We start from the raw sequence: 27215 nt of genomic DNA on the forward strand, positions 1-27215 counted from the left end.
CATGTAACAGTGTAATGAAAAAAAAATGGCTTTGGGGTTAATTAGCTTAATCTCAGACTGTAAATATGAGAGAAAGACAACATTTATTTGAAATGAACTTAAGAAAACTCATCACATTTTCTCAGCTTTTGTCTACCACCTATCACAGCCAGTGTCTTATTTTAGCAGAGAAACAGTAAAATGGCAGAAAAAAATGAAAGATGTTTTGAAAGATGTTTAGTTTGTACCACTTCCAGTCAGCGAAGCTTCAGTAGGTGCAGTATAAGACACTCCCAGGTGCTGGGAGAACATCTCAGTGTGCTTTTAGTGAAAATGTGCAACACAGCTCCACTGATAAGTTGATAAGATGTGCTGGTCTGTACTTCATTTATGCACAATTCTGGAAGCATGAAGTCAATATTTAAAAAGATAAGACTAACCTCTTTCACTTGGCCATGTGAACTTCTTTAACATGACAACATTTTGGCTATTTTATTGTATTTTCCACAGGTGAGAGCCATGCTTACCATTAGTCACTAACGCTCAGCCTTGAATTAAGCACAAACTGCTCTCCCACTCGCAAATGCCAGAAGTGGGATGAGATCAGCTCGCCTGGCTCAGTCTGGCACCATTCCCCTGACGCACATGTTTACATTCACCTGGCTGCTGTGCGAAAAGATGGGACTGAAAAAGAAAGTTGGAAGAGCTCCAGAAGTGAGCCATTTAGCAGGAAGCTAAAGGACTGCAGAAGTACATAGAAAACTGTCTCTTCAGGAAGAATAAAATGGATCGATATGTCTAAAAGTTGGTGAAAAAGCAAAGTGGATCTATAAAGCACCATCAGAGGTCTTGATCTTGTTTTAAAAAGCACTATTTCTGAGATGGTGGAAATCTTTTTTTTTTTTAGTTTCCAGGCCTCTGCTCAGGAAAAAGCTTCACAACATATTGCATGAAACAATGAAAATTTACCATAGTGCTGTTCAATTCTCAAATCTGATTGGTCAGAAGGTGTTGATTAATTTTCTATTACAGCATGCCTATGACAATGCCAACTGTAATTCAAATCCCAGGCTAAGGTTAATAATATACAGAAAAAATACGTTCTTGTTGATATGGTGAAGCTTTTTTGTAAGGAGAGGTTTATTTAACATTTATGGAAGGAGTCTCCAGTGTCAGAGCTTTGTAATGATGTATTTGTATTCAGGACAGAAGACTTTGCACTTTCAAGTTGAATTAAGCAGCTTTTTTTTTTTTTTTTTTTTTTTTTTAAATCTCTTTATCTCTTGGGGTCATCTCTTGGGTTATCTCTTAATAACTTGGGGCTATTATCTTCAAGAAAAAACATGTACATGTGTTAGAATTAAATGTCATTTTAAATGGTTTAAAAATTCAATAAGAAATTTTAATCTTCAGCAAACCGCTGACACATTTAAGGAATAACTTCAGGGCGTGCTCTTATAGGAAAATTATTCAAATTATTCTTATTCAAATTCATGTCAGGCTGTATCCTACCACCCTGCTGTGCTGTATGCTCCTATAACAGCTACATCTACATTCTTATAGATTTACCAATAACCAGGCACGAGTGTCCAGTGAGGACCTATAGCTAAAGAGACTAGCATAGAAAAAGTCTACTGTAGACTAATGGTGTCCTGATAGTCTTCAGTAGAAGGTTAAATAGTCATGATCGCTCAGAATCAGTTTTAGAGAGAGTAGAGAGAGAGAGAGAGAGAGAGAGAGAGGGACGGGGGGTGGAACAAGTCACACTAAAGTCGACAGAAAGCCTCATTGTTGCCTTCTGGATGTAGCTATCTTCATTTGTAACACTCTTAGTGTCTACTTTAATCTGCATTTATACACTGGATATGTTTATCATGTATTACGCCAACAACAGCCATACACTGAGCTCCAGAATTATTGGTTTTCTTGGTAAAGATGGGTTGAAAAATTGGGGCTGTGAAACGTGGTCTTTGCTTTGTGGTTAATTAGCTTAATATCATACTAAACATACAAGATAAATCTAAACTTTAACTGAATTTTTGACAAAACCCTAGAAGGTTTTTCCATAACCTTTTAACCTATCTTTAAAAAAGGGTGCCAATAATTCTCGAGCTGGCTGTATAGTAAGCATATGGTATAGATATAGTATAACAAGGCACTTGCATGTTCCCCAACCAGAAAATAAATATATTTATAACTAAAGTGTGCAGGTACAAGGCAAACATGTGTGGCATTTGCAACTGTAAGAAAAATAATCAACTATGGTGTGATGCCTTTCCCATAACAGCTATATCAGCACACACTGAAGTGTTTTATTCCTCTCATACCACAGCATTTTTTAAAATTTATTAAAGAATGACATGACACTTTTTTAAAAACCTTTTTAGAGTTACATTTAATGTCGTGGAACATCCATGAGACAAGTTAGTTCCTGTTATCATTCACGTTGGAGCAGCCTCCCTTTTTTTTCCTCTGTATTGATAAAAAAAACCCAAAACAATAGCTTATCACATTGTAGAGAAACCAGGAAAACACAAAAACCTGAAGACATTCCCAGTCTAAGAAATCTTACTGACTGCTACAAAGCACTGACACTGTAGACTCCTTCCATAAATGATAAATAAAAATCTCTTTACTGAAAAACACCATATCAATACTTATATATTAAGATTACGCTTACAGTGTCTCCCATATAAGTCCCTATGAATGAGTTGTTGCTAGAGAAACACCAATAAATTAGAAAGAGCACATTAATTTAATCCTGTGATTTGCCTCGGAGCCAGCACTAATGTCAGAGCTGCTGTTATTGAAAATGGATCACCATCTGACCAATCATATTTGAGAATTCAGCAGCGCTGATGAATGAGAAAACATTCTTTTAATACAGTTGAAATGTATCAGCAGGATACATATTGGACTTTGGACCCACTGGACACAGCATGTTTTGCAGGAACAGGAAACAAAACCATAGCTGAAGCCAAAACTCAGTGTAATGCTGTAATGCCGTGACGAATCGAGCCATGGTTCTGATCTGCTAATCCAAAAGCAGTGGCCTTATTAAGCTGTATGTCAGGAAACAATAGAGAACGAGGCAGAAGTCTGGCAATACTGCGTCTGTCTGTAAGGAGAACAACAGCTGCAAATAAAACAGCTGCGTATGGAAGTGGGGGTTCATATAATATAGGAAAGTATGTGTTTTTTTCTTTCTTTTTTGTTTTTTTATTGAAATGCCATTTAAAGATGTTGGAAGCAGCAGCTGGTTAAGTGTCTCCTGGTGTCTCCTCTGAGCAAGCTGGTGAACTGTTTAGGTGCTTGTGGTTTAAACATTATGTACCAGTAACACTATTCTAGATCAGGGGTGCCAAACTCAAATTCTGCCCGGGCCACATCAGCATTTTTGTGAGACCCTGAAGGGCCACAATCAAAATCTGTTTATAAAGAAGAACTAACAGAAACTCTTAAAGTATGCATTATTTGGTAATAACATTTATTATACTGATTATAATAAAACTTTTTTTTTTTTAATGAATGCATTCCTTTGTTTAATCACGTTTTATTGGATAGCAGCTGCTGTGGTGAGAAACAGGATTAACCAATTCGATTATGCATTTGTGTTTGAAAGCTATTAGGCAGATATCTACACTATAAGCACGTGAAGTAGCTGGTGAAGTAGCCTGCTAGAATTTACTGCAGAAGAAAAGCACACAAGGATTTATTATACAAGGCACAATTTTCCCCTATTATTAACATTATTTTAATCATTTTCAGTGGAAAATGTCATAAAGGTATTTTATGGAAACGTTATTAATATGAAAAGACTGTTCGATGGTAGACTGTGGCTTAAATGATTAAATAAATTCGTGTCATCACTGCTCCTACTGCTGTATGACATCCATCTGAAATGCGACATTCTCCCCAATTTAATGTACAGATCAGGAAAACAATTATGATTTTATTATCTGTACTTCCTCATCCCGCCGTAATTCATTTCTGGACTCCCATTACAACACACGCCGTGTTTCTGAATCGTTTTTAGACATGAGTGTGACTTACAACAAGCGCAGCACACAGGTGTTAACCTAAAATTCAGACCAATTTCAAGCCAGTTAGCTAGAAACTGGAGTGCACGTATATACAGCAGTTTACGGTAACTACCCTTCGTATATTTTAAAAAGCTGAAAAAAGGCTACAGCTCATGGGTTTTAGTTATGCAATGCGAGATGTGTTTGCGCTTGCTGTGCAACTGTGGTCACTATGCTATGGATCTGTTGTGAATTGTGGATAGTGTGTAAATGTTGAGTAGTAGTGTAAGCCTACTGAGGGCTGTTTCACTACTATTTTTTCCCAAGATTTCAGTCATTTTGATCCAGAGCTCATGTGTCAAAGACAAGTATTTGTGTTTGACCTCTGTAGTGGATCAAAATGACTGATCTTTGATCTTTGTTGAATCACGGACTGTTTCTATATTTGCTGGTGTGAACTGGAAATGTAATCGTGTGACCACTAAAGAAGCTTGACTTGATTTGTGTGATCATTCAGGAAGCTAACACAAGACTGAACAGTGAAACAACAAACAGTGAAACAATGAATTCATCCACAACAATCATGTAAGACAACTCACAAAAGTGCCAACACTATTTCCCAGTTGCCTGTTGTCTAGTTCATTGGGAGAAAAATAAACTCTCCATCCGATTGGCTGGTGTGCTTGGCAGAGTGACTGAGTTTGTAGCTTCCCACGCTCAGACCATGTTACTATTCTACAAATAAATACTCACAGGGCCTTTTTAGACCACTATATAAATGATGTTTGAGAAAATCCAGATCCGTTCAGTCCTTGGGGACCTTCATGACCTTAATTCAAGGCATATTTCTGTTGTATTCCAGCTTCCAAACCAGCAATCGAGTACCCAAATCTTTAGATCTCTCACTCTTACTTGTTTTAGGTGCATTACAATATGATGCAGATTGGTTCCCTAATCCCTAATCATATTCTAAAGAGTTCTAAAGAATCCGGTATGTTTTCAAAGCTGGAATACAACACAACTGTGACTTGAATAAAGGTCTCTAAGGACTGGACGGATCTGGAATTTCTCAAACATCATTTCTATACTGGTCCCAAAAAAGCCACTAAATATGTAAGATTTCAATCAACGACAAAAATAGATGTTTGGCATTCTCAAAGAGTCTTGCTTAAAGCTAAACTTACAGAGAAGCAACAGAGATGTAAACACTTTGCATCGTCTTTTTCATCCATCAGCCTTTTGCATTGACATGGTTTATTTCTTCCACCTCGTATTAACATCCATCTCAAGTCATGTGAACACCAGTGAACAGCCGAAATGCTTTACACCTGGCATTTTCAATGTGTCTCCAGTGAGCACTTGTGATTGGATTTCATGCATCGTTCCCACTGGAAGAAGAGTGTCATGCACGTTTATTATATCAGTCTTCCACTGCATTTGATTTCAGGCAGAAATGTCCCGCAAATCCAATCTACCTGTACTGGGTGTTTGAAAGGTTTTAATCAGGTTTTTGTTCATTTACAACAAAACTTCTAAATGAATAGGTGATGAAGTGATGAAAGAAGCTACAAAAAGCAGCTGCTTTCGTCTCTGCTGTTACAGCATCGCCTTTATTTGTTAACCTAGCAGCGGAGAGCTCTACCTTTCAGCACGATTTCCAAACAGTCTCGTAATGATTATGTATTCTCCGGCCAGGGCAATCACACAGTCGATTAGGCAGTTCATCTTTGCTGTCCGGGACACATCGAACTGCTTTGGGTTCACACTACAAATGTTATGTGGTCATATGCGTCCCAGACCACATTTGAAAGTGGTTTGAGTGATTGGATCACAGTGCGTCTCTGAGACACACCGGACACCAGTATTAGTGCTGTCCACTTACGACTGGATCACCGGACTAATGTTAATGCCAGGTGTGAACGGGGCCTAATTTTTTTATTTTAAATGGTACTTTGATTGATATCTGAGTACAGTGAGTCACAGTTTGTAATCTAAGTATTAGTTCTGCATGTAAAATAATGGCATTTAATTGCCATTATGGGTTTTAATGGGATATATATATATATATATATCCCATTAAAACCCATAATGTATAGATAATGTGTGTGTGCGTATATATATATATATATATATATATATATATATATATATATATATATATATATATATATATATATATAAAATAACTAGTAAAATTTCAGTGCTTTCAAAAGTCCTTCATCAGCTGTACTGCTATATTTAATGTTTTGTGCTGTTTCACACTTGCATTCAAACTTGCACACATGCCATGTGTGAGACCTGAAAAAGTGGAAACCACAGTGATATTTGTTGTGTGATATTTTTAAGGCCTGACAAAGATGGTGTAAAGAAAAAAATTTTTTCACTCAAGTGACTGTAGTGTCTTAATGACTGAAATAGCTTTTTATTACATTTGTCACTTCACCTTTTTCACAATACTAATCTTTGCATAGATAACAGAAGGGCTCTGGTTTTATTTATTAACTTTTTTTTGCTCTGTCATTGTATCAGTAACACAGAGGTACTATCTATGCTGCCCCTTTTTAAAATCTGTGAGAGAAAGAGCGTATGTAGTGCTCAAGCTAACACGAGATCCACAAGATTAAGAGTCTGCAGTTTGTGTGAGAATCCCCCTCTCTCTCCACACTTCTCACACAGATGAAGTCTGAGACTACATGACCCTACATGTGCCTCACTTTGTTTAAGATGAACCTCCTCATGGCTTCTATCGGTGGCCCAATCATGATGTTCAGATATAAGTGATATATGATAAAAAGCATGACGCCATTGTCTAGAATAGATAGTAAGGAGATGGAGTGTCATTCAGAGAGAACCCAGATCAGGGAGTGATCTAGAACATGCCGGAACCAAGCTGTCATGGGCTGAGGACAAGAGGGCACCATCTGTCTGAGAGCTCAGAGATGAAGTCTATGTTGAAAACCCAATCTTAGCATGCTAATACTGCTACATAACAGTAAAAAAACAACTAGCATATTGGATTTTCTATTAGAATCAGGGAGCAAAGTTCTCAATCTAATCAGCAGTTGGTAAATGGGACAATTACTACTCTGTAAAGAGGAGTAGGAATCTGATTATAGCGCATACGTCTGTATCATGTCCCTGTGACGATACATCAAAATGAGTTCTCAAAGAGAACAGTGTGTTTGTAGAACCTGGTTTATTCAGGCTTAGAGATGCTGAGTCTGGACTACACTATACCTGTGTGTTTTTATGCAGAATAAACACATAAATGCACATTTTCTGTAGTAGGATCCACACTTTTTTTTGTGTCTCTTAGTGAAGAAAGAAAATTGTAGACGTTTTACATTACTGAAAGAAAAACTTGCTGGAAAACTTGCTGACTGTTACAAAGTGCTGGCACTGGACACCCCTTCCATAAATGTTAAATAAACATCTAACAGAAAACTTCACCATATCAAGTATACTGTATATTAGGTTTTATTTGGCAAATAACATGTTTTCTTAATGTCTTTATTATTAGGCTTAGATTATGTGAGCTGTTACTATAGAAACGTATTATAACGTATTAGATTGAGCGCATTAATACAAACGTATTGCTTATGTTACAGTCAGAACTAATGTCTTGCTAATAGTCATGCTGTTATAGAAAATGAATCCATACAGATTCTTGGCTATGTTAGGGAGGAAAGAAATTTGTGGACGTTTTTCATTACAGGCAAAAGGTTTTCGGGATAATGCACTTAAACTTCCGGACTATATGATGTAATTTAGCATGGAGCACTGGTTTTGGTGTTGGAACAACACAGAAAACATTATTTAAATGAGAAATTAAAAAATGGACATTATTTAAATGAGGCATATAAAAACTAACACTGGAAATGCATAGTTAATGGATTTTGGGGGTGGCCCCACATGGACAGCCTGAACTAACCAGATCATTGGGATTGCTGGGGATGGTGCCACTTGGGGGCCGTGGAGATGGCTTGGGGATCTCATATGGGGAGTTGTACTGTGGTGGGTTTGGGGCTGCGGCTGCCCCGAGCAGCTTTGTACTCCATCAGTGGACCGTGGCTAGGTTTAACAAACCGGACTTCTTGTGAAAACTGTGATGAATTTACTGGTTGCACAGCTGCACTGTTTGTCCATTTAGTACACCGTTATAGAAGGAAATTATTTATAATTGCACTATCCGTTATCACCCAGATGAGGATGGGTTCCCTTTTGAGTCTGGTTCCTCTCAAGGTTTCTTCCTCATATCGTCTCAGGGAGTTTTTCTTCGCCACTGTCACCTCTGGCTTGCTTATTACGGATAAATTCACATATTTAAAATTTATTTTGGTGTAATTTCTTTGTGATGGTGTCCAATGTTAAAAGCTCCATACAAATAAAATTGAATTGAAAAATTGAATTGAATTGAACTTGCATTTGCATTTGAATTTTGTTAGCCATTGTACGTTGTTGTTCTAGAAAATGTAACTGAATTTGAATTATGTCCTAAATTATGTGCACACACACACACACACACATACGTGCATCACTTGAATTTGAAGAAAGCCTGGATTATGCTGCCATAGTTACCCTTATTACAGTGCCACCAGAAAGTTTGTGAACCCTTTTCTCTATTTCTGCATAAATTTGACCTGAAATGTGATCAGATCTTCATCTAAAACTAGACAATGAGTACCCAATTAAACAAATGACACAAAAACATAATAGTTTTTACATTTATTTATTGAGCAAAATTATCCAATATTAAATATCTTTGTTGGAAAAAGTATTTGAACCTCTAGGAGTATGAGTTCATTTAAAGGGACACTGTACCCTTACCCTTATCACACAGACAACATTTATTAAAAGAGCAATAAACATGAGATCGAACATCAGCAGAGGTCGTCTCGGAATACACACATTTTTGACTTGTGTAAATGTATGCACTGAAAGGCTTATTGTCTGACCTTTCTATTGCGTGACCTGGAAAAGGAACCAGAGTGAATATACTGTATTAGATGGTACCACAGTGATGTGTGTATGGAGAAGGAGGAAAGCTCAGTATAGGGAAGAATGCTCCCCGTTTTGAAAGGACAGTTCTGCTTTCTGGTCCATAATAGCGTGAGGCAGTTTATTCTGATGTGTCCCCACTTATAATAGCCACGACTGCTAGAGCTGGGTCAGAACGCTTAAATAAGTCATGCAGCTAGCTTCCCAGAATCTTTGAAGTTTATTGTGAAATGAGAAACACTCTCTCCACGCTCTCTGAAGTGCTTTTTGAAAAGTTCTCATAGTCAGTTTTAACTTATTTTTTTTTAAAAGTTTCTAATACATCAGTCAAAGAGTTCAAAATATTTCGATTAAATAAGGAAAAAATCACAACAGGTTGTGCTGTTGTAGGAAAATAACCAGCGCCGAGATTATTCTCCAATAACCACTTTTTCCAAACAGTTTTATCCCTCAGATACCACAGCGATTGGACAACGATTACAATTTTTAACTTATTAATGAAGCACACATTGTACTTTACTGTAGTAATTTCTTATTACATTTAATTATACGGAATGTCCACAAGACAAGTTCTCTCATGTTATCGCTTACATTATAGCAGCTATAAACAGTCGATCCATCACCAGCCTCTCTTTTCTCTCTCCCTCTCTCTCAAAATTGACAAAAAGACAAAAAAATTGTCAACACAAAGCACAAATCCCTCCAACTTTAAGAATTTCCCATAGCGGAAAACTTACTGTCATTAAATCAACATCTCTTACCAGAAAACAATATTAATGATTAAAGTTTTTCCTTTGTTAAATAACAACACATTTTTGTAATCTGTTTATTATTAGTCTTAGATTATAAAAGTCCTTGTGAGTTGTTACTATAGAAACGATAACGTATTAGAATGAGTACATTAATATTAATCTGTCAGTTATGTTACAGCATTTATGAAACTACTGTCAGAGTATGGAATTCAAATCAAACCTATAAAACCTTCTGACTGAAAAAACAGTAAGAAGAAAAGTGTTCTGGTGTAGACTGATCTTTTATATCTCAGTATGCTTTTAATTTAAGAGAAAGCGATAGCCATTGTATTTCACAAATACATTTTTTTATTTAAATATTTGAAATCGCAACAGAGAATAAGCATTACTGACATTACACCACTACTGTAGTCTAGAGTATAAATTTAAATATTTAACGTACTACCATCACTGTTTTCATAGCAGTATGCAACAATAACGTTCAAAAAAAAAAAATTTTAAATGTATCAGTTATCACATATAATCCACCACAATTGTCTATTTGTGTTCGATAAAAATCCATGCCTGTATATATGATATACGCTTGCTTTACACAAGCAGATCCATTTTACACACGAGACTAAATAAAACCTAGCTATTCTCGACATCCATGTATGCGTGTGTCCTGTGTGTGCACAGGCAACTCTATCATTGGCTTTTTCTCCAGACAAACTACCTTTCTGCGTGGCACCAGCAGCCATTAGTGAGAGAGCAGCAGAGAAAAACATGCATCATTCAATTAACAACCATAAAAACAAAGAGCTACAGCAAGCGCACCTTGCATTACAGGCAACAGCTAAAAGTATTCCGGACAGCATGACTGTCGGATCTTCTGGTATGAACCCTTTCATCCATATTTCCAACTGCTCTAAAAAGAACTTCCCTAAAACAATTGCAAATAAATGCGTCATAGAAAAAACATCCCTAATATTTCCGCAGTGTGAACACATTTTAATTTATGAAGTAGGGTTCAGATGTCAGTTATGAAAAATATATTAAATGCTAGCTTGTCCAATTAGATTTCTCAAATAAGATCATTGTAATGTAATGTAAGCTGAAACATGTGACTCTTGTGTTGTGAACATTGTTGCATGAGTTAAAAGCCAGGATGTCTCAATTAAATATTTGCATTCATGTTTTATTTTGAGAGAAATTATAGCATGTACTTTCGTTTGGATACTAGTCCTGTCTCCACCCCTGTCCTGTCTTTGATGTGTTTCCCAGTTGTGTCCAGGTGTTCCAGGTGTTTTACAAAACTAGGTTGTAAAAACAGGGCCGAATTTTTAAATCAGGAAAATGCCATTTTATCATTTGGAGGTGGTAATATCAGCACAATTCTGGACAATTTTGGACTTTTGAAAATACTCCTCTGCTAGCCGATTTCAAATGCCACACCTTAATTCTGCCGCCCCACCCACATCAGTGAAAAGGTTATTTCTGACCATGGAAAAAAAATTATGCACAACAAAACTAAAAATTCGCTTGCAATATACCACAAGATTACACATGCACAAGAAAGAGCCTTGCATGTACTGTCATTTGACTAAAATATAGTCAGGTCCAGAAATGTTTGGACATAGACAAAGTTTTTGTTATTTTAGCTGTCTACCACAATATGTTGGACTTGATTAAATTAGTAAATAATGAAATATTGAATATGATCTTAAAGTGCAGACTTTCAGCTTTAGTGTATGTACATTCAAATCGGGTGAATAGTGTAGGAATTACAGCACTTTTTATATGTGGTCTTTTTAAGAGCCCAAGAGTAACAGGATAATTGGCTGTTCCAAGGCTGTGTTATCCCCTCATTAATTCACTTACGAGTAGCAGATAAAAGATCTAGAGCTGATTTTGAGTGTGGCATTTGCATTTAGACTCTGTTACTCTTAAGTGTCAATGTGAAGTCCAAAGAACTGTCACTGCCAGTGAAGCAAACCATCATTAGGCTGAAAAATCAAAAGAAACCCATCAGAGAGATAGAAAAACATTAGGTATGGCCAAATCAAGTATTTTCTACATTCTTAAAAAGAAAGAAGACACTGGTGAGCTCAAGAAGTCAATGGAAAACAACTTCAATATACTGTGGTAGACAGGTGAAATAACAATAACCTTGTCCAAATATTTATGGACCTGACTGTTTATGGTGTTTTATATGGAATATATGGAATAAAATACATGGTTTTTACAAAAAAAAAGCTAATTGTTAAAATACAATTTGTGTTCGAGTTGGTGTTTTACCACCAAACTGTTTAAATATCAGTCCCTGGTGGAAAATATTAAACATCTAGGTTACCAATGCCAACTGATTTTAATGTGTTACTGTTTGGGAGTCTAGGCCACATCCATAAACTTGTGCTGTGTCCAAGTATTATGTAAGCATAAATTTGTATTTGTTTTGATAAAAGATGAAGTAAAATTACATGACTTTTGGATCCTACTGAAAGCCACATGGCCAATAGTCCACCACTTTTTGCTATCTTCTTGAGTTTGATACTCATTCTCTGTGTACCTAAGGAAAGTCTGACAGTTGAAAATATTTGGCCCTAATCCCCTAATCTTTACAAGAGTGGGAAATCAGGGACGCGTGTTGAGAAAGGCCAGACATGGTCACTTGGGCTCCCTACTCTTCCCCCCTGTGAGTTATAAATGTCTGAATTTACAGCCAGCTCCATGTTTATCTAACTAATCCGCCAGTATCCCCTTGGTAACAGAGCTCCTACAGGTGGGACATCTTTGGCCCCATTTACATTTGGTCATTTCTTGTGTTTTCTGTATCAGGATTATTTCCAGATAGGGATTATCCATATAAAAACAATCATGAAAATACATCCAAGACACATTTGCTGCAGTGTGGCAGTGGGGGCATGGTCGTATGTTGGCTGTGAGTAGAAGCAGGAATTGCGGAGAATGAGCAGGTAACGAGCTAGTGTTTACACTGGTTAATGAGAAGCTTATTTAGAGAAATAGAGATTGTACTTCCACAAGCAAGACCACAAATCAGACAACTCTGTACAACATGATGCTGCTGTGTGTGTGTTTATCAGGGAGTTTAGTTTTAGTTTAATGTTTTGTGTTGTCACACACAGAAAAAAAAACAACTAAAAAATAAAACTATTAAGCACCTAAAACTATTAAGCATGTTTCTTAAGCCTGGGTCTCTTGAGACCTTATTCCCTACCTAACCACCAATGACAGATTTAAATCTACTCAAACCATTTCAGGAGGTCTGAGCTGCTTTTAGTCATGTTATACAAGTGTAAATGCAACTGTCTCTACAAGTGACATTTGACAACCAAATCCTCTCACATAATGTGATGCATGTGCTCCATGAATGACAAAGCCGGCACCTTTAAAAATATTAACGAGATTAAAAACATGGAAAAAAAAATCATGATATTTGTTGTAGCAACTGCCTTATACGTAAAAACAACTACAAAACAAAGAACAACAAAGAAGGTTGGTGTTTGAATGTGAGCTGATTTGCATATTAACACACAATACAGATCTCAGTCAGATCTGACCAGAGACGCATTTGACTTTACTGTAAATGCAGGTGGTTAAAATCTTATCAGGACACAATCCAGACACAAGACCAGGTGTAAACAGGGCATTTAAAAAACTGCCTGATTAACTGAGGCCATGACCTCATGCAGTGTGGCAGAAACAACGGATTTACAAATTCCTGATAGAGAGCCATGGTTGTTCAGCTTTTCTGTGGAAAGCAAAATAATTAATACTAAAAGTTCTGCCGGAGAAAAATGGAAAGAAGTTATTCATATAGTATATTAAAAAGATCTCCTAAAACTGCGGATGCCCATTGCAAATACAAAAGTACATTAATATAATAAATGACAAACTATATTTACTTTATATACTGTATTTGCTACTTTCTAATCAGTTTTCTGATATATGATCCTGGTGCTTAGTGACACCATTTTATGCTAGGCCATGTTGACAAAACATTATTGTTTATGGGGAAAGGACACTCATGGGTCATCTCATTCATATCCTTCTGTACATGCTGAAAGACAGTTCATCTGTTTCATGTGGGCTTTGCCAATGAAAAATGAGATGGAGAAAGAACACCAGTTGTATCCTACATGGCGAGTCCCAAGACGGTCATATCTCGTCACGCCTGGGGCTCCATTTATCTGCTGGGCTAATCTGCCAGAGATGAGCAGGAAAGTGTCGTTCCCTGCCAAGTCCAGTGAGGACACAGTAATATTCCTGGCAGGCAACTCTTCATGGACAAAATAGCTCAGGGCTCAGCTCAGGCTGATCTGTAAAACATCCCTCAAACCCCAACTGTGAATTTAATTACGTTACCAGACATCGACTTAAACTGAAAACTCACATGAGGTGATGCAGCCAGGGCCACTTTGCAAGTGAAAACCTACTACAGTTCAATGAACAGACACAAATAAAGCTGCAGGGTTATATTTTTATTAATAAATTTATTTTTAGCATGGAAAAAAAATCTTCACAGCACATAAAACACAGAAGTTTAATGCTGCACTCAAAACGACTTTCTATCTCTCTTTATCATTTCACATTCAAGCATGTACAATCCAGCACTACAAAAATCTATAATGGTCGCTCGTGACAAGCCTCGGTTTGCAACCTTGTCATCCATTTAGCCTGAAATCAATCTCTGTCAGCGTACACGCCTATGACAACCTAGCAATGCATATCAGTGTGTTTTCTGATAGAAGCCAAAAATCCTTGTGTAATGTAGCCTAATACTCTGTCAATCCATTTAATCTGGAAGTGACAGACACTATCTTGAGAAACACATTGAATTACAGCTTAACCTAGCACTAGGTGAAGTGATTTGATGACTGGAAAAGTAATGGATAGGAACGGATAAGATATATCTCATTAATGCCGGGTTTACGCTGTATGAATTTCAGACTGATTTTGCTATCACGCACATGGTAAAAAATTTGGGAGTTGTGAGAATGGCTGTCTTAGAAAGCAGAACGTAGTTATTTTTGTTAATCACAGGTCTATCGTTAGAGGATCTTCATCATATAATCATATAATATAATACAATGTGAAGAATACATTGTCACGCAGTCTGTTATAGAATTCGGCCATGATTTTATTGTGATCATCTCATACAGTGTGACAAGTAACAATCTTAAAAGATAAAGCCTAGAACTGGCTTTATATATAGGAAGGATTGTCAGAATTATAAAAATTGAACTTAAAAGAAAAGTTTTTTCACCAGAATGACTACAAAATCACCTCCATCTGGAAGATTTCTGTATCAACTAAAATTGTAAAAGTAACCTTGTAGTAATATTACTAATTAGTGGCCAGTCATATGCAGGCTGTTACAATGGGCTTTTTAAAAAAAAAAATCATGTTATACTCAACACGACATAGTCACTCTGAGTGCTAAGATTGGAAAGCGAATGAGCAGCTTCACGATGATTCACGATGACCAGACAAAAGCATCACTCTGAATTACTTATTCATTAGACCGGAGTGAATGAATAGCCCAATTTGTTCTGTAAAGACCACAAGTGCTGATTGCTGGAAGTGAGATAACAGTCCTCTGATGGCACACAATCGAGTCTGAGAGACTTCATGATCATTTTCATGGGAACAAATAAATGTCACATGCATACGATTTTCATGACGATATCTAGGTCCTCATGAGGTCATTAAAATGGATTAACAAAACCTGTATTTAGTGTCTAGCTATGATGGAAATATGGAACTGTAATAAATTCAATGACAACCATCTAACTTAATAACACACTTGTTGATGTATTATCAGAGATAGCTCTGCGCATCTTACTTATAAGGATAATAGACGTAAACTCGCCCAGTAACTCTAGCTAGCTAGCTAAAATACAGTGTAGAGAACAAAACAACGATGTCTAGTTGATTCTGAGGTGCGTATGTTTAGTACCTAATCCGTGTTCTACATTGAATTGTATTGTCTAATATGTGAATTTGGTTCTACAGCCTTTTTCTATATCCATCACTCCGGTTTGTTTATATTCTTGAGCACTTTGTCTCTCTCTCTCTCCTCTGATTGGCACATGCATACAGATTTCCCATCAAATTCCAACCCAACACCCTTGACATCACTGACTGTGAATTGTTATTACAGGTTTGTCAGTGTGAGTATTTTTTATATCATATCTTATTTTTTTATATCATTCATACTGTTTATATTTTCTTCTTAACAAAACAAAACAAGCCTACGCACTGTAGCTTTAGTAATTATTATTTCAGATGATCGTGATGTACCATCACACGTCTATTAGATATCATACGCTGCCTGTGAAGGTTTAAGTCTGCAGGTTCAACAAGCAGCATCATGTTAGAAAACTGTAAAGGGTACCATCATGTAACACAGCAGCTGCTTCAGAAAGCCTTCACATGAATCACACACTATAACTACAGCATGAAACATGAGCATGCTGGGGAGTTGCCAAGTCATGGAGATTCAAACAATCAGTAACTACAGATACATTATTCATTCTTTCTTTTTTTTAAACTACAGTATCTTCCACTGTAGAATCATTTATTTTGTAAATATAGCAGCATTGAATTAATCAAAGCAAAATAAAGCATTAATCTTACAAATATTGCCTTAAGAATCATTCATTTTTCAGATCTTGTTTTAAAGAACGACAGAGAAGAGTGGGAGGTCGGAAAAAATCTGGGAGCTGAGAAGTTAAAAACAGAAAGAGGAGATAATAATTATTTATAAAGCGGGGTAATGTTTTTGTTGAGGGAGCTGGAAGGAGAGGAATTCAAACTGACGAATGGGTCTAAAGTCTAATTAAAGACTGATTAAGCATTTTAGCTGCCAAAAAAGTCCTTTGTTGCTTTGCTAGGTTTTTATTCAGGCACTCTGTAGCAGATATGTTGCAGTCTAACCATCCTGTATGCTTGAATGTGATTATTGCAGCAAGCAAGAAAGATGCATGAGCAAGCAGGAGGAAAAAAAAGAAAGAAATAATAAAAGAAATGAGAGAGAATGTTACTGAGATGTTCCTGCTTGCACGTTTCATATTCATTCTCTTTCATTCAATTTCAAATCTCAATGCTTGAAAGTGAATTTACTGTAATATAGTACATTATCGTACTTGATATAGTTATGCCAATAAAGATGGTAAACTGATTTGAGCTGAGTAATAGAGACAGAGATAGACAGAGAAAGAGAGAGAGAAGGAACTGTATCAAATAAAAATGCTGAGTAACTCAGCTCATGGCCTTGAGCCACGAAAGCACAGCATGCAAACAGCTTAGCAACGCCATTCACCCGTTTAATTAAATGTTCCGTGTGGAGAAATCAGATCTATAGATCTTCTCCTACTCACCAGCAAATTGCTACAGTTAATAAACTCGCTTTTCAAAGCAAGGATGACGGTGCAGGACTAAGGCTGGTGTGTGTGTGTGTGTGTGTGTGTGTGTGTGGAGACCTAATAGGCTACTAATCCTTCAGAGTTCAGGATGTTGGTGGGGTAGCAGGTTCCCAAGCTCACTCTCCCAGGCCCGTCTCAACCTGCAGTCTGACAAGAATGAAAAATTCCTCACATTCCTCAGGGTTGGGGGACACAAAGAGCCAATGAGGGGCTGGAGAGCAGCTCTCCACAAGTATACAAAGAACCTGCAGACCCTCCACCCTGAAACAAACATGATGGAGAAGGTCTGGAAAGGTGGGAATGAGGGGGGAATTGCTAAGTGTGTTTTAAGAGAAAGTGGATCGCTAGTTGTCTAACCATATATATATATATACACAGAGTGAATTGGTTGTTTGATGCTAAACATTCACTCAAACACATATTTAGCAGGAGTGGCTCAGGTGTGTGAAAAAAAATTCACTTTACACAATCAAAATTCAAATTGCGAATTCAAAACATTACGAGTAGTGGTTAGTGTAGTAAATAACACAATATTTAGATGTTTATACATTATGCTTTGGGGTCACTGACAATCTCTTGGTCACAACCCACTGACACTACTATATAAACACACGCTTCCTTTTGTATTTTCTGAAATCATCTTCAGAGAAAATAACTACAATCACATGGTTTATACACTATAATATACACATGATTGCACATTTTGTACATTTGCCTCACTATTTTAATCCTAATTGTTTCACATAAAGCTAAGATAACTGTTTTGACTACGATGTCAACATTTTTAAAGGTCACTCTCATCTTTAAATTACACCGGTGTCTCACATTCTTCCTGATTCCTGACAAACCAATGCTGCATGCATGCCAGGGCTAGATCACAGCCAACCCCTTGCATTTCTGAAATTGCCGTGTTCCTCCACCTCAGTCTGCTGAGTAAATGCGAGTCTTCAGCTCTGAGGTATCACACTGGAGACACTGAGTTATTTTCTAAACCTTCAACCTTTGACAAATCCTGCTGTTAACACTTACACATGGCAACTTGAGGCAGCACATTCCAGTGTCACAGGATAAGCAGCAGGAAGAGTGGTGTCTGGGAAGTGTCCTAGAGTGACGAAGAATGTCACTCTTCGAGGTAGCAAGATAAATGAGGTTGTGCTTCCTCCATGCTGGAAGCTTGACAGTCCCTTACATCTACAATCAGAACTAGGTTGTACTCTTGTCAAAGAAATCCATGATGGAATAGCTGTCATTTGTATGATAAAGTCAACAGACCCGTAAACTTGCGATTGCAAACCTCCTCCAGTGTACAGTAAAATGCTTTATGACCTATGCTGAAAACAGGAGGTTGACTACATTATCTGTTTATCAGCTGACAAACATCCAGGGCATATAGTGAATTTATTGGTGTGTAAAGCACCTTGAGGCCCTGGTTCATGGGCAGACTATTAAAATAATGCAGCCGGCTGCCATTTCGTCTAGGCATCGCTTGCAAATGCTCCTATTAAACTAAGTGCTATGTCTTTTTGGTGGCAGGTCTTGCTTGCACTCTCAATGGCCCCAAATGCCCAGAAGAGATGGAGCATCATTGTAGTCATGTGACCCCCTCTCACGTTACACAGCTTGGCTAATATCACTTAAGCGGCAGAGCATGGATGAAGCATCGATCCAGAAGTTCGCTTTGAACTACCATAGTTCATTTGGATTTAGCTGAAGTGCAAAATAGTTAAAACTGGTGCTGTGCAGAGTTAAAGGCATGCTAGCAGACAAACATATAGCACTGTAAATGCTACAGTTCTTTGAAGTGCCCTGAAGTGCTCTATGATGATGGCTTCATCTCAGTGCAACAGGAAATCCCAAATAAGGATAGAGTTCAGAAAGATGAGGAGGGTTGGGGGAACTCCCCACTGTACCACAACACAAGGAGGATTATGGCTTTGAATAAGCTTCAACGGATTCTGTCTAACCTTCACCACTTGTTTGCAGGCTTTGGGGGGTTTGTTCATACCAATATCATACCAATAAATTTTGCAATTATATGAAAGGATTTTTGTGATGCAAAATGATTATCGAGTTTATTTGGCAACAATATAATTGGTTGAAAAACTAGAGCCCAGGCAGTTTTAGGGAACTTAAAATAAACCTAAAATTCCTCTATAGCATCAAGAGAGAGCCATATTTACTTGGTACCTATCTGATGGGTTTCCTAGGGAGGTGTGGATGCAGTTCATACAAATCCTTCACAATGAAATTCCAGGACTTTCAAAGATTGTTCCAGCATATATTTTCCAGAAACTTTGTAATAAGTAGATTTGTAAGCATTGGACACAAATTTTGAATTTGAGTTTTAAGGTAAGATGGTTAAGATGGTTGTCTTTGCACCAGAATCAAACACTTAATAATTTTAAACTTGGCATCATGTCACTCGTCACCTCACAGCTCCAGGGTCTGCTTATTGTTTGTGTGAATGAGTGTGTGAATGCGTGTGGACTGGTGTCCCATCCAGGGTGTATTTCCAGGATAGGCGCTGGATTTGTCAAGACCCTGACCAGGATAAAGCAGTTACTGAAGTTGACAGAATGACTGACTAAATGAATGAATGAATGAATGAATGAATTTTAAACTTTTTTATGTTGCATATATTGCATATTAAATGCATTTTAAGCACTTCTCAACAGAAAAGATTATTTTCCAGGTTTTTCAATGGGACCCACGCTTCACTCCTTCTTCACTTGTGTGCCATTTAAAAAAACATTCAGAATAAATGAAGTGACAAATTTTTGGATTCATTCAGTTAGAAAATTTACATCACCTGTAAGTTCAAAGTGGAAGACAAAAGTGTAGCTTCAGAGAAAATTAGACACACTTCTCACTAAAATCATCTAATACTGTAGTTTCTATAGTAAAGAGCACCCAGTGTAGTTGGTTAATAAGTTCATGTGTAAGGTGTAAATGAAACACAGGGAGAGGTTTAATGGAAACAGATTGTTGTACTGTTGTGCTAAGCAGGTGCTTGAACAAGTTTTACACCTTGTCTATTCCTACACACTTAACACTTCACTGCAGACTCAATCAACATCATTACTGACTCCTGAATCTTCCCCACACACCTACAGACTATGCGCACTCCCAGCCCTCTTCCTGTGCGACCTGTTAGGACTCAGGAAAGGTACAGAAAAACACTCACAGGTACTTCCTGGGCTTTTCCGTCAGTCTGTGCTGCGCTACGGAGAATCCGAAAAAGCTGCCTTTGGTTTTTCCTTCCTTTATAACCGGGAAGCGGACATCCACATTAAATCCACAACAGCTTTGCGCGGTGTACATTATGCAGAAGCAGAAGTGCAGCAGAGTGCTGGGAGCCATTTTTACGTCTCCCTCTGTCCCTCAGTCTCACTCTGAACAAGACCAGAGTCTCACTCACACTCCATAGGAACCGTGCGCACTCAATCTCAGTCGCGCGCGCGCGCGCCCACACACACACACACACACACACACGCACTCTGTGCTCTCTAGGTGTTTGCTCTCAGTCTCCCTCCACCCCCTTGTCCCTTCACACACACACTGAGAAACTGCTGCCCTTCGGCACAGCTTGTGTGTGTGTGTGTGTGTGGATAGACGGACTACACTTACACACAGAGTATGTTATGTGGTGATCTATCTATCTATCTATCTATCTATCTATCTATCTATCTATCTGTCTGTCTATTTAGTTAAAAAGTAAGTGTAGGACACAAAGTTTCCAGAGAGCAGCTGTGCAAGTGCTTCTGAGGCTGTAGGAGGTCTATCTATCTATCTATCTATCTATCTATCTATCTATCTGTCTGTCTGTCTGTCTATTTAGTTAAAAAGTAAGTGTAGGACACAAAGTTTCCAGAGAGGAGCTGTGCAAGTGCTTCTGAGGCTGTAGGAGGTCTATCTATCTATCTATCTATCTATCTATCTACACTATATGGCCAAAGGTTTGTGGACACCTGGCCATCACACCAGTGCTTTTTGAACGTCCCATTTCAGATGTAGTCCTCCTTTTTGCTGTTATAATAGCCTCCACTCTCCGGGGAAGACTTTCCACTACATTTTTATATGTGTTCATGGCTGTGGGGATTTGTGTTCATTCAGCCACATGAGCATTAGTGAGGTCAGGCGCTGATGTCGGGCGAGGAGGCCTGGTGTGCAGTCAGCGTCCCAGTTTATCCCAAAGGTGTTCAGTGGGGTTGCGGTCAACTTTGTGGCAACAGTTTGGGGAAGACCCACATATGGGTGTGATGGTCAGGTGTGCTGTGTGTTGTAGGCCAGGTCTTCCTGCACTGCAATGAGCTGGATGTTTCTCCTTTATTCATAGAGTGCTACATTGGGATGTTGTTGGATGCTGTATTTTTGTGAAGAGTTATTTAAGAATAGCATTGAATTTTGGCTTGGCTTTCATTTGTTTTGTTTCCATTGCTGATATACCTTTGTGCACACAGTCAAGATATCTGTAGCTAGACAATTCCTAAAGAATCTTTATAGTTTATCTCTTCATCACTCTCTCTTCTTCTCTTTGTCTTCCTCTCTTTGTCTCTTAGTTCTCTGTCTTATTCTCTTTGTTAGTGTCTGTATCTCTGTCTCTATCTCTTTGTCTCTCTCACTCCATCGCACAAATACGCCTGTTGCTGCATGTTTTAACATCTTGCCTGGGTGTGTATCTTCCCCCACTTCTGTTCTGTTACTTTTTAAAAGAGGAATGTAAATAAAACAGTCCATCACATCTCACTGATCACAAATGCATGATGAAGACAATTCCAAAACCTCTGAGAAGAGTTTCAGTGATTCAACTTAAAATGGACTTCAGGCTGTGTGAAGAATTGGCTCTGACATGACTACACCACAGGCCTGTTTGTAATAAATTTTTTTTCATGTTGTTTGTGAGAACGCTGGCTTCTGACTCTCCCGGGCAGGCTGATTGGAAAAGCGCTGCCCTCGCATGGGAGTCCTGATAAGAGTTCCTCCTTACAGTGAGGCCATGAAGGACTGACCTTGGATCAGTCTGTCATGTTTTTACAGCGGTAATCTGCTTACTGAGGAGACAGAGGGGAGGAGGAAGGTACTGCCATGAATCAATTTCCTCACTCATAATGCTGCTCCTGGACTGGAGTTATTTGCCTGGGTGTATTTGTGTGTGATTGAGCTGAGGAGTATGTGTGATTTTGTTCTGTCAGCTAAACCCTTAGAAGCTCCTACAAAAGAACACCATCCACCAACACACCCCATCCCCCATTTCAAATAATGACTAATAAAGGAGAATAATGAAAGAATTATGACCCATAACATTGAATAATAGCTGTCATTGTTTAACCAAGAAACAAATCCTTGTACCAACACCAGCATCATATCCAATGTGGAGTCTCCCTCTCTTAACCTTTTGCATGCTCTCACTGGAACATGACCATATCTGCACATGGTGGCTGAAAAGAGCAAACCTTGCATCCTGTTTCTTTTCACTAATCCTGAACAACCCCAGACTCCCAGATATGATATGTCTTGCATCAAGAGAGTGTTGTGTCTTTTTGAAAAGAGAATTTTGCCTCAAGTTGTCTATGAAGTAATGCTTTGTAGATTGTAGATTTCAGATTACAGATGTGCATTCCACAGCACAAGACTCCCTGCAACAAGAATTTTATGATGCATCTCATTTTTGCGTCTAGTTATAGCTGTGTATTATGGACCTCATCAGTGCTAAAGCAAAAAGGAATATTTTTATTTAAACAAGGAGATTTTTCTGCAACACAGAAACACAATTACTGCTGCTTAGTTGGAGACGGACATTTTTGAATGTCTCAAATGATATTGAAGCTATTTCAAACGTGGTAGCACATATGCAAGCACATAAAGACAGAGAACACATATGTAACTGTGGTTCTGTGTGACTTGAGGCATGCTAGTGCAGTTTTACAGTTTGCTTGTTTCCTTGCTGAATACCAGTAGTCATGACTGTGACCCCACGTGGGTAGCCTATAAAAGGTCCCTGCTGTGTCATGCTTGACCTCTGGCCATTCTCGTCAACCCGATTGACTCGTATATCATGGTGGTGCTCTACACAATCGTAGAATCATTATTACATGTATAACCTTCCCATCTACCCTTTTTTCTGGACCACCTGGAAGTATCACTACATCCCAACTTCTGTATCATAAAATATCCCAAATTTTAAGCACCATTAAATCCATTATTAAAAAATGGAAAGAATGTGGCATCACTGTGACTCTGCCTAGAGGAAATTGTCCACCAAAAGTCAGTGCAAATTTGGCATGGTACTCAAATGTAAAATGTAAAAAAAAAAAAAAAAACGCATGGAAAAACGTTCACCTTATTGTCTGGAAAATCACAAGTTCAAATCCTGACAATGCCACAGCCATCAAAATTGGTAGGGCTTTCTGGATGGGAGGGGCAATCACAGTGACACTAGCCAATCACAGGTGTCTGTGAGCTCATGTATGCGGAAGAGGGTAGATAGAGCTCTCCTCCGAGTGTGTTACTCTGCGCTGTGATGCAGCATGAACAGAGGTTTGAAAAAGATTAGTTAGTTGGCTTCACATATCTCAAAGGAAGCATGTATTAGCCTTCACCCTCCCTGGTTGGTAGCTGTTATATGATAGGAGGAAGCTAGCTGGTGGGTGGGAATTGGTAGACTGGCAATCTTATGGCCATAGACACATTCTCAGAGAGACAGAGAGAAAAGAGAGAGAGAAAGAGAGAGACAGAGAGAGAATGAGACAGAGATACCTCACATAAATATGGGACAACACGACTCAGGTATGCCACATTAGAATAACCCTCTAGCTCGAACTCAAACATCTCCTTCCCAGTGCAGGCTCTTGCTAAACCTCTTCCCATCTTTTACAATATTATACATGCACAGCAGCTAATGGAGACTCATAATTATGCTGCTGATCTGAATGCATTTCTAAATTTAACACAATTAGTGGTGCAATTGCATGGGCGTAATGGTTGTGCTTTGCATGCTAACTGTATAATCAGGGCTTGAAATTAACTTTGTAGCTCACCAGCTGCTGTGGTTTTCCCGATTCCACTGATAATCATGAATCCCCCCCAGATGTGCATCTAAGTATTTACACTGTCTTTTCTGAGCATTGGAATTGTGGTGTAATAGTAATACTTCACTGCATTACCAGCAAACACTACGCATTTCAGTATTTTAAGCTTTACGCCCATCCTAATGCTGTTGGTTTGACATGAACAACACTGATATGTTCAAGGAATGTTGGTCTGTAAATCTCAATTAAATATTATTAGGAGTGGCATTATAAATCAACTTTATTGAATCTGCAGCTTTTTTAAAATGACCTTTACTCATCACTTTTCTCTTTGCACCCTTTGACACACCAACATCAATGTTTTGCCAGATTTGGATAAATAAACAGCATAGAAATAAAAGAAAAATGATACATAATGATACATAAGACAAGCTGAATTGAGAAACTGAGCATGTCCTCTCATAGACTTTGTATGTATTGTATGCAGACTATATAATTTACACCTTTTTAATGAGCGGTAAGGTCACCTGCCAGTGGCAAATTTTACCCACATTTTGCAGGTGGACGTGTATTAATTTCAAGCCGAGAGTATAATGCCTGCTAACAGCACTATAACAAAAGAGAAAGCTTGATAAATGGAGACTCCAGACCTTCTGTAAACTTACACTAGTCTCACTGTGCTGGAGGATAAAAGCTGCTAATGCTGTCGCTTACACTCTGGAGACCCTCGGCACAAACATCACAATTTATACTTGTGCTTGGATCTTTACCTCTACGCAGGAACTTTTTATTCATTTGGAATATTGAGCACTGCTTTGTGGATATGGTACAAAAAGTAACAAGAGCATATCAATAATGTAAACAAAACGTGTAAAACAATAAACGGGTATGTAATGCGGTAAGGGAACTCCCATCTCTGATGTAATCCCAAGATTTGATCAAGGGCCTAAACACTTCGGTGAGAGAATAAGTGCGGTAACCTTAGCTTAAACGTGCATCTAGTCAGAGTCAGTTCAGTCTTTTTAGCTGACAAGAGTAAAGAGTAAAGATGGATGATAGTTCACTTGTCTAAACTTTAAGCCTTCTGCATTGCTTAACTGCGTTTAAGTGCTGAACTCTTCGGCCTCTGTTTATTCTTTCAGGCCACTGAGGGTATCAGTTTGAAATGTGCTTAATCCATTCAGGCGATATAAACAAACAGAGCAGTATTAATGGTCAAAGTGAAGAATACACAGCAACGCACTGTGAGGTGTCCTCAGACACAAACATTGACTGGCTCAGCAGAATAAAACACAGCCACTGGGAAAAATACACAGGGTTTAGGTGAGTGGTTTTGTCTTTACTTCTGTGAAACAATTTTACAAGAGCAGGAAAGTAAGTGATCATGAATGAGAAATCTAGGCCATTTACCGTGCTGCCCAATAGCACAGGAGTGTATGGTTTAAAGCACGTCCACTGTTTCACTCACCTAGGGCACTCATTCAAGGGCCTGCCGTTGTCATGGAGATCACGGTTGCTATGTGATTTCCAAGAGAGGGAGGACATTGAGATCTTTTAAAGCCTTGCCAAATTTCCCAGCTTTGATTTTGACCTTTCGTTTTTTGGTACACCCTGTGGCAGAGTCAATTATTTTTTTTTTTTACAGAGTGAAGTGTGACGTACGTGACAGGTGTTTCGTACATAATTTAGCATTTGTCTCAAATATGAAACATTATGTACTAGGTAACACTGGGGGCAGCAGGAGTGGATCAAAGGTTGGAAAAGAGAGAGATCCTTAAACTTAAATACCTCCCATCCGACAACAAGTGCTACACTAAGACACCTAATTATGAAAAGGAAAAAAAAAAAACAGTTTGGTACATACAGGTTTACATCCACCTAGTTTAAAAAGAGCAGAGCTTTTACAAAGCAACATCCAATTCCACTTTAGGGCAAACAAATTTCAAACAAAATAGAGCCTGCAGTGTTGAAGTTTATGCAGGATTTCATCTGAATTTGCTGATTTTGGGTTAATATACACTAAAGTTAATACAATGCCACTATATTGTATGTATCTGTATCTGTATCTGTTTAGTGCTTCAAATATCTGTGTCTGCATTTGCTGTGGATTTAAACCCAAAGTGGGCGTGACCTAAACCTGGAAGGTTTTTTCTTTTGTGCTTGTACCCTTCGCATGTTAGTAAGACAGTAACATAATTTTTTTATATTCAGTAACCTTTTGATCATGGACAGGTAACCCTAACACTGTGGCCCTGGAAACATTTGAAAGAACTCAGAGGTACAAATGACAACACTGTCCTTATGGTCTGTGAATTCTGGCTCTGACAGTTTCTCAACCTCAGCTACATAACTCAGGTTCATAATTCATTATTTTTTATAATCATGTTTGTCCAGTAAAAAGCTCCTGCTTGTGTGATGTTTTGTTGCATCCTGTGGGATCCCAGTCCTGACACACAGCTCTAGTCTCAATCAGACACCATATGAACCATTCTTTTGAAACCAAGCTTTCTTAAATATATATATATATATATATATTGCACCTCCTAGTCATATCTGTATTTATATCTGTTTAGAGCACATTATCTGTTCCATCCGAATAATGTATAGGGTTACATAAATAAGTGGTGCCTAAGAAAAATTTTGTATATTGACAATACTTTATATTATATTGTATATACACAACACACAACAAAATTACCACCTTAAGCAGAAATAGTAGACTCAGTTGTAATTTATATTACAGTAGAGGTAGAAACAGCAGCTGGATGCAGTTCAGGGTGCATTTAAATGGAGTGGTACAACTGTGATATATGATAAATAATAGCAATGATATACGGTGAGGTCCGTAAGTATTTGGACAGTGACACAGTTTTTTGTAATTTTGCCTCTGTACACCTCCACAATGGAATTGAAATGATTGAAGTGTAGACGTTCAGCTTTAATTCAAGGGTTTTAACAAAAATATTGCATTAATCTTTTAGAAATTACAGCCATTTTTCATATAGGCTC

General features: G+C 38.0%; 1 protein-coding gene across 2 annotated transcripts in view; it reads right to left on the reverse strand.

Moving 5' to 3' along the window:
- The window catches only part of itga3b (integrin, alpha 3b), a 47575-nt gene extending 26902 nt beyond the window's left edge, over nt 1-20673 (reverse strand). Inside the window, exon 1 of one of the 2 annotated variants that reach the window (XR_004579320.2) lies at nt 20363-20671. Coding sequence is in view for 1 of the 2 variants with exons in the window: in XM_034309642.2 (XP_034165533.2) it covers nt 20363-20538 (176 nt within the window). In the remaining variant the exon portion in view is untranslated. Of the gene's footprint in view, nt 1-20362 lie in introns of both variants that reach the window. The other variant, XM_034309642.2, reaches the window with a different exon arrangement.
- Between the last annotated feature and the right edge of the window lie 6542 nt (nt 20674-27215).

Source organism: Pangasianodon hypophthalmus, chromosome 12 (genome assembly GCF_027358585.1).
Source record: "Pangasianodon hypophthalmus isolate fPanHyp1 chromosome 12, fPanHyp1.pri, whole genome shotgun sequence".
Classification (NCBI taxonomy): Eukaryota; Metazoa; Chordata; class Actinopteri; order Siluriformes; family Pangasiidae; genus Pangasianodon; species Pangasianodon hypophthalmus.